This window comes from Somniosus microcephalus, chromosome 15 (assembly GCF_052327205.1).
Source record: "Somniosus microcephalus isolate GS21.2 chromosome 15, FLI_Smic_1.0, whole genome shotgun sequence".
NCBI lineage: Eukaryota > Metazoa > Chordata > Chondrichthyes > Squaliformes > Somniosidae > Somniosus > Somniosus microcephalus.
In genome coordinates, this window is record NC_141001.1 from 115,430,753 (window position 1) to 115,442,392 (window position 11,640).

The 11,640-nt window shown below is 47.9% G+C and overlaps 1 protein-coding gene across 2 annotated transcripts in view; it reads left to right on the top strand.

Annotated features, from left to right (window-relative positions):
- The window catches only part of LOC147107168 (uncharacterized), a 55,272-nt gene that overhangs the window by 15,572 nt on the left and 28,060 nt on the right, over positions 1-11,640 (top strand). The window contains exon 4 of one of the 2 annotated variants that reach the window (XM_086008327.1): positions 2,425-2,637. In XM_086008327.1, coding sequence (XP_085864453.1) covers positions 2,425-2,610 — 186 coding nt within the window. In that variant the 3' untranslated portion in view covers positions 2,611-2,637. The remainder of the gene's footprint in view (positions 1-2,424; positions 2,638-11,640) is intronic. The other variant, XM_086008328.1, reaches the window with a different exon arrangement.

The following is an 11,640-nucleotide window of genomic DNA, read 5'->3' on the forward strand; positions in this document are numbered from 1 at the left end:
GTGCAGCTTGGAAAAAACAAATTTCCATAATAACAACATTTACTTGAATGTTTCTCTACAAATCCCTATGGTTAAGTGCGTATATTTCAAACTAACTTTGAACGAGACAACCACAGCATGAGTTCACCTCAGCAACAGTTGCAGGAAATGAATTGAACTATTGTGACAAGCAAAACATGACACGGCATCACAGGGAAAAGGGGTTGATGTAAGAAAACTACTAGGCACTCGGTCTAAGCGTTAAACAAAGCTTTAATCAACTGTTTTACAACATGGAGGTCTAGTTGTGTCCTTCACTTGTTCCTGTTAAGAATGTCCTGCGCAAGCTGGGCCCGTGCCCGAGTATTTATACTCTCCCTGGACAGCGCCACCCGTAGGCCGCTCAGTATTATTTCATAGGTCTTTCTTTCATGAATGACTGATTCACGTCAGGGGTCACCTACAAAAGTTACCAAGTAGGTGCGGGCTCATTGAACATGACAAATGGACACAGAAAGTACTTACTCTCGCCCCTGAGTCAGACGGTTGTGAGGTTCAAGTCCCCACTCCAGGGACTTGAGCACAAAAATCCAGGCTGACACTCCCAGTGGAGTGCTGCACTGTCGGAGGTGACGTCTTTCGGGTGAGTCGTTAAACCGAGGCCCCCGTCTGCTCTCTCAGGTGGATGTAAAAAATCTTACGGCACTATTTTGAAGAAGAGCAGGGGAGTTATCCCCGGTGTCCTCGCCAATATTTACCCCTCAATCGACATCAATAAAACAGGTGATCGGGTCATCATCACATTGCTGCTTGTGGGAGCTTGCTGTGCACAAATTGGCTGCCGCGTTTCCCACATTATAACAATGGCTCCACTTCAAAAAGTACTTCATTGGCTGTAAAGAACTTTGGGATGACCCAAGGTTGTGAAAGGCGCTATAGAAATGCAAGTCCTTTCTTTACGTGGGAGTTTTTAATGAGGGGGTGTGGTAGGCTAGCTCATTTCAGTAATATATAGTTCTCGGTGGTGTTGTAACCTTGTACCTCACTCCAGGCCACCTGTTTACACACATACAGAATAAAGATTGAAGTACTTGGCTTCTGCTTAATTAAATGAGTATAAAGCGAAATGCAATTAATCATGTATATATAACATATATAAACGAACGAGTCTGTTATTGGGATATTTTCAAATACTGGATGTGTTTTCCCAATGAGTTATTATCCATGCCTCAGATGGATTATCTTTGTCGTGGTAAACTCCCAGAATAGTATTGCGATAATGGGCCGTATTTTGCGACCCTTACGTGTGCGTACGAGGTGCGCCATTAGGGGCCGAGCCAGTTCCGGGTTAAGGCGTGCGATCGCTGAAACCCAGCCCTTGCGATCTGTCAAGAATCCTCTGGACGGATCCTCCGCATCCCCGGGAGACGGGCCTCCGCGGGCGGAGAGTTGGAGCTATTTGCCCAACTTCCGCCCGCTGAAAGGCCGTGGAATTCTTACGCCTGGTAAAAGCCGGCGTGAGGCCTGCTTTTACCAGCATAAGAGTTGGAAAAAATAGAAAAATAAAATATTATCACTCACTTATACATTAAAAACCCTGTCCGATAAGGTAAGTTTATTTGTAGCCCCCTTCAAGCATATTTAAAAAAATTCAAAAAATTAAATTTTTGGTTTAAAATATTTAATTAAATGGCATTTTAATTAATTTTAAATATGTAATAAAAAAAAATTATTTCATGTGTTCGTGTATTTTTTAAGTGATCCCCATTCATACTTATGGGAATTCCGTACATACAGAACTGTCAAAAATAAGAATGGAGATTCCCTTCTTTTATTGGTTGGGCCAGCCCACGTGATCCCAGGGGTGCTTCCAAACGCCTGCGCCCCTGGGATAGGTGAGCCTCTGCCCGCGGGTAGCCGGAGGGGCCCAGGATCGCAAGCCTCCATATCCGGGCCACCAGGTAAATGCGTAGATATTTTACAGGTCGGAGACAGCCGCCCGCAGGAAGCCTCCGACTTCAAATGTTGGGCCAGTGTGTTTATCATTTGAACTTTCAGGAAAGGGGCAGTGAGATGAATTGTTTCTTTTGAATCTAGAAAAGAGAAGTCTTGAGGGGTGACCTAGTTGAGGCAGAGGAGCTGTTCACACCTGTGGGGGAGAGCAAAACTAGATGTCAGAAATATAAGATAGTCGCTGATCAATCCAATTCGGGAGAAACTTCGTTACCCAGAGAGTGGAACTAGCTGCCACGTGGACTGGTTGAGGTGAACAGCTTAAGGGGAAGCTGGATAAACACATGAGGGAGAAAGGAATGGAGGGTTATGCTGATATGGTGAGATGAAGAGGGGCGGGAGGAGGCTCGTGTGGAGCATGAACCTGTTGAGCCGAATGGCCTGTTTCTGTGCTGTAAAATTCTATCGTTTTTTTCTTTCTCCTTATCGAAGCAGGAGCGAGCAGAGGCCTTGAGCGTTATACACCTCCAAGAAAGAAAACAGAGAGTCAGCGATGTCGAGAAGGGGCTACCGGAGGGAAAGTCACCCCCCAAGCCTTTGCTACCCCGGTTGCCCGAACTTGAGGCCTCCGAGCTGAATCTGTCTGCACCGCCCCCCAAGGAAGATGGGTTCAGTTGAACAGGAACGTCCCAAAGATACCAGCAGGTGAGCGTCCACTCAACTCTGCGAAACCGCCTGCCTGCCTCGCCGCACACCAGTCAACCGCACAGCGTTCTCACCAATCCGCGCAATCGCATTGAGTCCGAGTTTGACCATTGCCTTTTTGTAAAGAATTGTAAAGGCATGTGTCTGTTTTCTTATGTAGAATTACAAGTGTTTGCAGCACAGGAACAGGCCATTCGGCCCAACTAGTCCGTGCCGGTGTTTATGCTCCACCCGAGCCTCCTCCCACCCCTCTTCACCTCACCCCATCAGCATATCCTTCTATTCCTTTCTCCCGCATGTGTTTATTTAGCTCCCCCTTAAATGCATCTGTGCTATTCGCCTCAACCACTCCCTGGATGAGCATATTTGTCGTGATATCTTGGCTTAGGCAGCAATGCGTTGAGTAATGGAGGCGAGCAGATCCTGTGTGTGACTTTGAGTCGACTCTGAGGTGCAATCTACCATCTAAATTTGCTGCAAAGATCTCACTATTGAGATAACTCCAAATGGTCTTTGTTTTGATGTCCTATCAATCAATTCACTTACCTTGAAATACAGTTCGGGGCTACAGTAGTGAGGTGCTTCTGGTGCCGGACTAGTAATCCAGAGGCCTTGACTAACAATCAAGGGAACGTGTGCGAATTCTGGACTGGGTTTTGATCTCCCGAGGAGGTCGGAGAGTCGGAGAGGAATTCTCCAGAGTAGTTTTTCCCTTATTGGCCCCGGGTTTTTTCTCTGGTTTCCCAGTAGATTACATGGCGGATGGGGGGGTGGAAGGAGGAGTGGGTTGGGGGAGGTGGAGGAGGGCGGGTGGAGGAGGAGAAGTGGCTAGTCATGATAATCAGCCATCATGGGGTGCGGGGGCAGGCTTGATGGACCAGATGGTCTTTTCCTGCCCATCAGTTTCATATGTAAAAGTCCCACCATGCTCAGTTTGAGAATTTGAAATTGGGTATTTAAAAAAAAAAAATTGGCAAATAAAAAGCAAGTATCAGTAAAAGTGAGCGTGAAGCTGTCGGATTGTCGTAAGAACACAACTGGTTCACTGAGGAACCCTGCCGTCCTTACCCGGTCTGGGTCTACACGTGACTCCAGTCCCACACCCAACGTGGTTGACTCTTAACTGCCCTTGAGAAGGTGGTGGTGAGCCGCCTTCTTGAACCGCTGCTGTCCGTGTGGTGAAGGTGCTCCCACAGTGCCGTCAGGGAGGGAGTTCCAGGATTTTGACCCAGCGACGATGAAAGTTCGGCCGATATACTTCTAAGTCAGGATGGTGTGTGACGAGGGGAACTTGGAGGTGGTGGTGTTCCCATGCGCCTGCTGCCCTTGTCCTTCTTGGTGGTAGAGGTCGCAGGTTTGGGAGGTGCTGCTGAAGAAGCCTTGGCGAGTTGCTGCAGTGCATCTTGTAGATGGTACACACTGCAGCCACGGTGCGCTGGTGGTGGAGGGAGAGAATGTTTAAGGTGGTGGATGGGGAGCCAATCAAACGTCTTGAGTGTTGTATCAAATTACAAGCATAGGATTCTACTGCATAGAGCTAAAGCCTCCAGCCCGATCCTGGCTCTCTGAACGATGCAGTTACTCCCATTCCCCTGCCCTTTCCCCATACTCTTATAAACATTTCTTTTTCAAATAAGAACATCATAAGAATTAGGAGCAGGAGTAGGCCATACGGCCCCTCGAGCTTGCTCCGCCATTCAATAAGATCACGGCTGATCATCAACCTCAACTCCACTTTCCCGCCCGATCCCCATATCCCTTGATTCCCCTAGAGTCCAAAAATCTATTGATCTCAGCCCTGAATATACTCAATGATTCAGCATCCACAGTCCTCTGAGGTAGAGAATTCCAAAGATTCACAACCCTCTGAGTGAAGAAATTCCTCCTCATCTCAGTCTTAAAAGGCCGGCCCCTTATCCTGAGACTGTGACCCCGAGTTCTAAACTCTCCAGCCAGGGGAAACAACCTCTCAGCATCTACCCTGTCAATCCCTCTAAGAATTTTATATGTGAATATTTAATCACCTCCCTTTAATCACTTCCCTTTTTAAATGCTGGTATTGCCTCTACTTCCACCGCTATTTACGGTAAGACATTCCATGTCCTAACAACTCCCGCTGTAATCTCATAATCTCCCCCTTCATTCTATTGATAATGGTCTTAAACACGTGCCCTCCAGTTACTGATTTTCCAACCAGTGGAAATCATTTTTCCCTATTTACCTTGTCCAAACCTCTCATAATATCGAACATTTAATCCTGCCATTTTAATTCTGCGCCCCACTCCCACTCTGACCTCTCTGTCCTCGGCCTCTTACACTGTTCCAATGAAGCTCAACGTAAGCTTGAGGAACAGCACCTCACCTTTCGATTAGGCACTTTACAGCTTTCTGGACTCAACATCAAGTTCAACAATTTCAGATCATAACCACTGACCCCCATTTTTCAGATGGCAGCTGTTGATGATTCTGCCATTCCCATTTACACCTCCTCTAGACCCATCTTTTGTTTCTTTACTTGTCCCATTACCATCTCCCGTTGCCTCGCACCATCATCCCTTTTGTCCTTTAATCTCTCCTGCCCTCCACCCTATCACAGACCTTCCCTTTGGTTCTTTCCTCCCCTCCCCCCTTTCCCTGCCTCGGCACCTGCTTAAAATCTGTTACATCTCTAACTTTTTCCAGCGCTGACGAAAGGCCATCGATCTGAAACGTTAACTCCACAGATGCTGCCTGACCTGCTGAGAATTTCCAGCATTTTCTGTTTTTATATAATATTGAGCATGTCTAGCAGATCTCCACTCTCTTTGTTCTATTGAAAAACAGCCCCGGTTTCTCGAGTCTGCCCTCATAACTGAAGTCTCTCATCCCTGGTACCATCTTAATGAATCTCTTCTACACCTTCTCCATAGCCTGGAGATCCTCGAGCAGACTGTCCAAAACTGGACACAATATTCTGTCTGTGGTTTCTGTTGGCTGTGGGTAGCACTCAGTGGGTAGTACTCTCAGCTCTGCATCAGAAGGTTGTGGCTTCAAGTCCCACACAGAGACATGAGCCCAAAATCTAGCCTGACACTCTCAGTGCAGTGCTGAGGGAGTGCTGCTCTGTCAGAGGTGCCGTCTTTCGGATGAGTTTTTAAACTGAGGCTCCGTCTGCCCCCTCAAGTGGATGTAAAAGATCCTGCGGCACTATTTCGAAGAAGAGGAGGGGGATTTATCCTCGGTGCCCGGGGCCAATAGTTATCCCTCAATCGACATCAGTAAAACAGATGATCTGGTCATTATCACATTGCTGTTTGTGGGAGCTTGCTGTGCGCAAATTTTCTGCCGCGCTTCCTACATTACAACAGTGACTACACTTCGAAAAGTACTTCATTGGCTGTAAAATGCTTTGGGACATCCTGAGGTCATGAAAGGCGCTATAAAAATGCAAGACTTGAGCAGAGCGTGGTAATCTCTTGCTGGGAGTTGTGACTGAGGAGCATACTAATCGGTGTCTACTTATACATGAGTCTGGTACTTCTGCATCCTAGGTTGCTGACGGAAGTAAAGGTGGAAATCGCGAAGCCTCTGGCCACAATCTTCCAATGCTTAGATATGGGAATGGTGCCAGAGGACTGGAGGATTGAATATGTTACACCCTTGTTCAAAAAAGAAGAGAGGGATAATCCCGGCAACTACAGGCCAGTCAGCCTAATTATGGTGAGGGGGGGAAACTTTTAGAAACAATAATCCGGGGTGACATTAATTGGCACATGGAAACATATGGGTTAATAAATGAACCCAGCGTGGATTTGTTAAAGGCAAATCGTGTTTGACTAACCTCATTGAGTTCTTTGATAAAGTAATGGAGAGGGTTGATGAGGGTAGTGCGGTTGATGTTGTGTATATGGACTTTCTAAAGGTGTTTGATAAAGTGCCACAGAATAGACTTGTTAGCAAAATTGAAGCCCATGGGATTAAAGGGACAGTGGCAGCATGGACACAAAACTGTCTAAGAGACAGAAAGCAGAGAGTAGTGGTGAATGGTTGTTATTTAGACTGGAGGGAAGTATACAGTGCTGTTCCCCAGGGGTCGGTATTAGGACCACAGCTCTTTTTGATGTATATTAATGACTTGGACTTGGGTATACAGGGGATAATTTCAATGTTTGCAGATGACTCAAAACTCAAAAGTAGTAAACAGTGAGAAGGATAACAACAGAGTTCTGGAGGACATAGACAGACTGGTGAAATGGGCGGACACATGGCAGATGAAATTTAACGCAGCGAAGTGTGACGTGATTCATTTTGGTAGGAAGAATGAGGAGAGGCAGCATGAACTAAAGGGTACAGCCCTAAAGTGGGTGCATGAACAGAGAGACCTGGGGGTGTACGTACACAAATCTTTGAAGGTGGCAGGACAGGTTGAGAAGGCTGTTCAAAAGGCGTAAGGGATCCTTGGTTTTACAAATAGAGGCAAAGGGCTGGATTTTGTGAATGGAGATACGTTGGAGGCGGGACTGCTGCTTGTCAGGTCTCAGTCCCGCCTCCATCATCTTCTGGCCAACCAGCGGGATTTTCCCCTGATTGACCTTGTTAAGCCTGCCCTGCGGGCTCAGCATACCAATTAGGGGGAAGTCACTGACAGAGCACATCAACGTCTGACGTGTCATCTGTCAAGACTTCTTGAAAGAAGAAAGGTCAGCGTTAGACAGCTCTGTGAAGCTGTCAAACACTGACATTCTGTATAGTTTGATGAGCCCTTGTGTTCAGGACTCATCAAACCTTTCTACTTTGTAGGTTTCAGATGACTGTTGGTTCGGAGGATCCAACAGCCAGTCTGTGAAATCTACAAGGAAGATGTCGTGACTCCTGATCCAGAACGGATGAAGGCTGTAGGCAGAAACAAAGAAAAGTGAACATTTTTCAACACTTAACACTCACCTCACATACTTACCACTCCACACTTGCACCCATCACCTCTACGTCTTACTTTCAGGTCCCTCTGACCCCCGCAGACCTCTTACTCGACTCCTCCAACCCGGCGGGGTTCTCCGAGTTCGGGAAGCCTTCACCTAAAAAGGTAAAATGGGACTAATCCCTCTTTTTGCCTGTTAACTACGTGTTAACAGGCAGTTAAAAGGATTTAATCCCTTTCCCGCCTCGAGGAGACGGGACCCGGGGCAGCACATCTTCCCGCCTCCTGGCAAAAGGGCACGGAGGCGGGATGGGGGCGGGTTTGCCATCCACCCCCACTTTCTGTGACTTTACCGGCTGTCTCGCCTCCATGCCCGCCTCCTCGGGGCTGAGAAAATTCAGCCCAAAGTCTACAAAAATAAGGAAGTTATGCTAAACCTTTATAAATCACTGGTTAGGCCCCAGCTGGAGTATTGTGTCCAATTCTGGGCACCGCGCTTTAGGAAGGATGTCAAGGCCTTGGAGAGGGTGCGGAGGAGATTGACCAGAATGGTTCCAGGGAGGAGGGACTTCAGTTAATGTGCAGAGACTGGAGAAACTGGGGTTGTTCCCTCAGAGCAGAGAAGGTTAAGGGGGGATTTGACTGAGGTATTCAAAATCATGTAAATAAAGAGAAACCCATTCCAGCGGCAGAAGGGTCGGTAACTAGAGAACACAGATTAAAGGTAATTGTCAAAAGAACCAGAGGTGACATGAGGGAAACGTTTTTTAAACAGCGAGTTATGCTAATCTGGAACGCGCTGCCTGTAAGGGCAGTGGAAGCAGATTCAATAGTAACTTTCAAAAGGGAATTGGATAAATACTTGAAAAGGAGAAGTTTGCAGGGCTCTGTGGGGAAAGAGCAGGGGGAGTGAGACTAATTGGAGAGCTCTTTCAAAGAGCCGGCACAGGCACGATGGGCCGAATGGCCTGCTTCTGTGCTGTATCATTCTGTGAATGGATAGCTCTTTCTGATGAAAAGTCATTGAACTGAAATGTTTGCCTCGATATTAAAACCGTCCCCCACCCCACCCCGGGCAGGAGGGGGATAACCCGTCAAACGCATGAAACACGACCCTAAACCACGCCGCACAGCTTGTTTCGAGTTTAACGGCGGCGGGTTTAGTGGCGTTCTAGTGTCCGACCATAGCGGGGTGGGACACTTAATTAACGTATTTAAATTGGGCTCCCACAGTGCAATTGGGAGCTGATTGAAAAATCCCTGTCGCTGCGCGGGGTTTTTCGGGGGCTTGGGGATCCCGGCAATGAGCGGGGCGGGATGGGAGCTGCCGGCTCCAGGAGGTAAGTGGCTTTTCCAGCACTCCTTGTGGGCCAGGAGGAGCAGGAATGCATCCCCCCAGGCCCCACAGCGAAGGCTTTGGCCTCCCATCCACTGATCACAGCCTCTCTCTGCGCCCTCCCGATCACTGACCTCCCTGCCGCATCTCCGACAGTCTCTCTCTCCATCCAGCCCCAATCTCTGATCTGCCCCCTCTTCCTGTTTGCTGGAGACTGTCCCCAAGGCTGCGGCCTCCTGCCACTGGTTTTCCCGCTGGTCATGCTGTCCATTTTTTAAAATTCATTCATGGGATGTGGGTGTTGCTGGCAAGACCAGCATTTATTGCCCATCCCTAATTGCCCTCGAGTAGGTGGTGGTGAGCCACCTTCTTGAACCGCTGCAGTCCGTGTGGTGAAGGTGCTCCCACAGTGCTGTTAGGGAGGGAGTTCCAGGATTTTGACCCAGCGACGATGAAGGAACGGCCGATATATTTCCAAGTCAGGATGGTGTGTGACTTGGAGGAGAACTTGGAGTTGGTGATCACAGAATCACAGAAACCCCACAGTGCAGATAGAGGCCATTTCGGCCCATCGAGCCTGCACCGACACATATCCCACCCGATCCCCGTAACCCCTACACCAACACATATCCCACCCTATCCCCGTAACCCCACGTATTTAATCCCCCTAACACTAAGGGTCAATTTATCATAGCCAATCAACCTAACCCGCACATCTTTGGACTGTGGGAAGAAACCGGAGCACCCGGAGGAAACCCACGCAAACACGGGGAGAATGTGCAAACTCCACACAGACAGTCACCTGAGGCCGGATTCGAACCCGAGTCCCTGGCGCTGTGAGGCAACAGTGCTAACCACTATGCCACCGTGCTGCCTTGTGATGTTCCCATGCACCTGCTGCCCTTGCCCTTCTAGGTGGTAGAGGTCACAGGTTTGGGAGGTGCTGTCCAAGAAGCCTTGGCGAGTTGCTGCAGTGCATTTGAACGGCTGCTGGGTGGGAAAACGATGCAAAAAACGATAATGATGTCCTACCGTCAGATTCGACAGGACCTCTGCGTCCCCCAGCCATGCCGAGCTCTTCCCCCACTCCCTCCCCACCTCCCCGTAAGTAACGGGGCCATTAACTCTGTGTGTGTCTCTCTCTCTCTCTGCGCAGACGCTGCCTGACCTGCTGAGTGTTTCCCAGCCTTTCCTGTTGTTATTGATGAAGAGACTGGAAAGGTTAGGGAATTTTTCACTGGAGCTGCGAAGGTTAACGGCTGACCTATTGGAGGGTTGGAAGATGAGGAAGGATTACAGAGGATATACAGCACAGAAACAGGCCATTCGGCCCAACCAGTCCATGCCGATGTTTATGCTCCACTTGAGTCTCCTCCCGTCTTTCCTCATCTAACTATCAGCATAACCCTCTATTCCCTTCTCCCTCATATGCTTATCTAGCCTCCCCTTAAATACATCTATACTATTCGCTTCAACCACTCCCTGTGGTAGCGAGTTCCACATTCTCACCACTCTCTGGGTAAAGAAGTTTCTCCTGAATTCCCTATTGGATTTCTTGGTGACTATCTTATATTGAGGCCTCCAGTCATGCGCTTTCCCATAAGTGGAAACATTCTCTCTGTATCCATTCTATCAATATTTTTCATAATTTTAAAGACCTCTATTAGGTCACCACTCAACCTTTTTTCAAGAGAAAAGAGACCCAGCCTGTTCATTCTTTCCTGATATGTATACCCTCGCATTTCTGGTATCATCCTTGTAAATCTTCTCTCCAGTGTTTCTATAATCTTTTTATAATATGGCGCCGAGAACCGTACACAGTACTCTCAGTGTGGTCTAACCAAGGTTCAATAGAAGTTTAGCATAACTTCACTACTTTTCAATTCTATCCCTTTAGAAATAAACCCTATTGTTTGGTTTGCTTTTTTTATGGCCTTGCTAACCTGTGTCGATACTTTTAGTGATTTGTGTATTTGTACTCCGAGATCCCTTTGTTCTTCTACCCCACCTAGACTCGCACCCTCCGATTACGATGAGATTAAATACTGGTCGACTGTTTCCACTGGTCAGAGCGATAGTAACAACAGGGCACCAATTTAAGATAATCACAAATGGAGTTAAGAGAGGTTAGCAAAAACAAATCTATATTTCAACAGTGGGTAGATAAAAACGCCTGCCACAATTTACTGTTGAATCGGAATATATAAATTGTTTTAAAAGGTAATAAGATGGTTGCTCGTAAACGCGGAATATTAAAGTGTACGTGGAGTGAGAAGGAGAATGGGATTCAACTGACACAAAATACTGCGGATGCTGGAAATCCGAAATAAAAACAGAAAATGCTGGAAAAACTCAGCAGGTCAGGCAGCATCTGTGGAGAGAGAGAAACAGAGTTAACGGGCTCGAATTTCATCGGGCCGCGGAGGCGGGATTAGAGGCATGTGGGGGGTTAAAATTGCGAAATCGGGGGGCACAAACCCATCCTGCCCCCAACCCGCCTCCATGCCTGTTTCACAGGAGGCGGGTACCCGACCCGCACTGGGACCCGCCTCCCCGAGGCGGGAAGGGGATTAGTGCCAATTAACAGGTAGTTAACAGGCAGTTTTGAGCCTAATCCCTATTTTTATCCCTGAAGTGTGGGCTTCCCGACGGCTCCAAACCACGCCAAGTTAGCAAGGCGGACCGTCGGGATGAAGGGGTTGGAGGGGTCGAGATGAGTAATGGGTGCATGAGTTCAGAGGTAAGTGTGTTTGGTGTGTGTAAAGTGTTT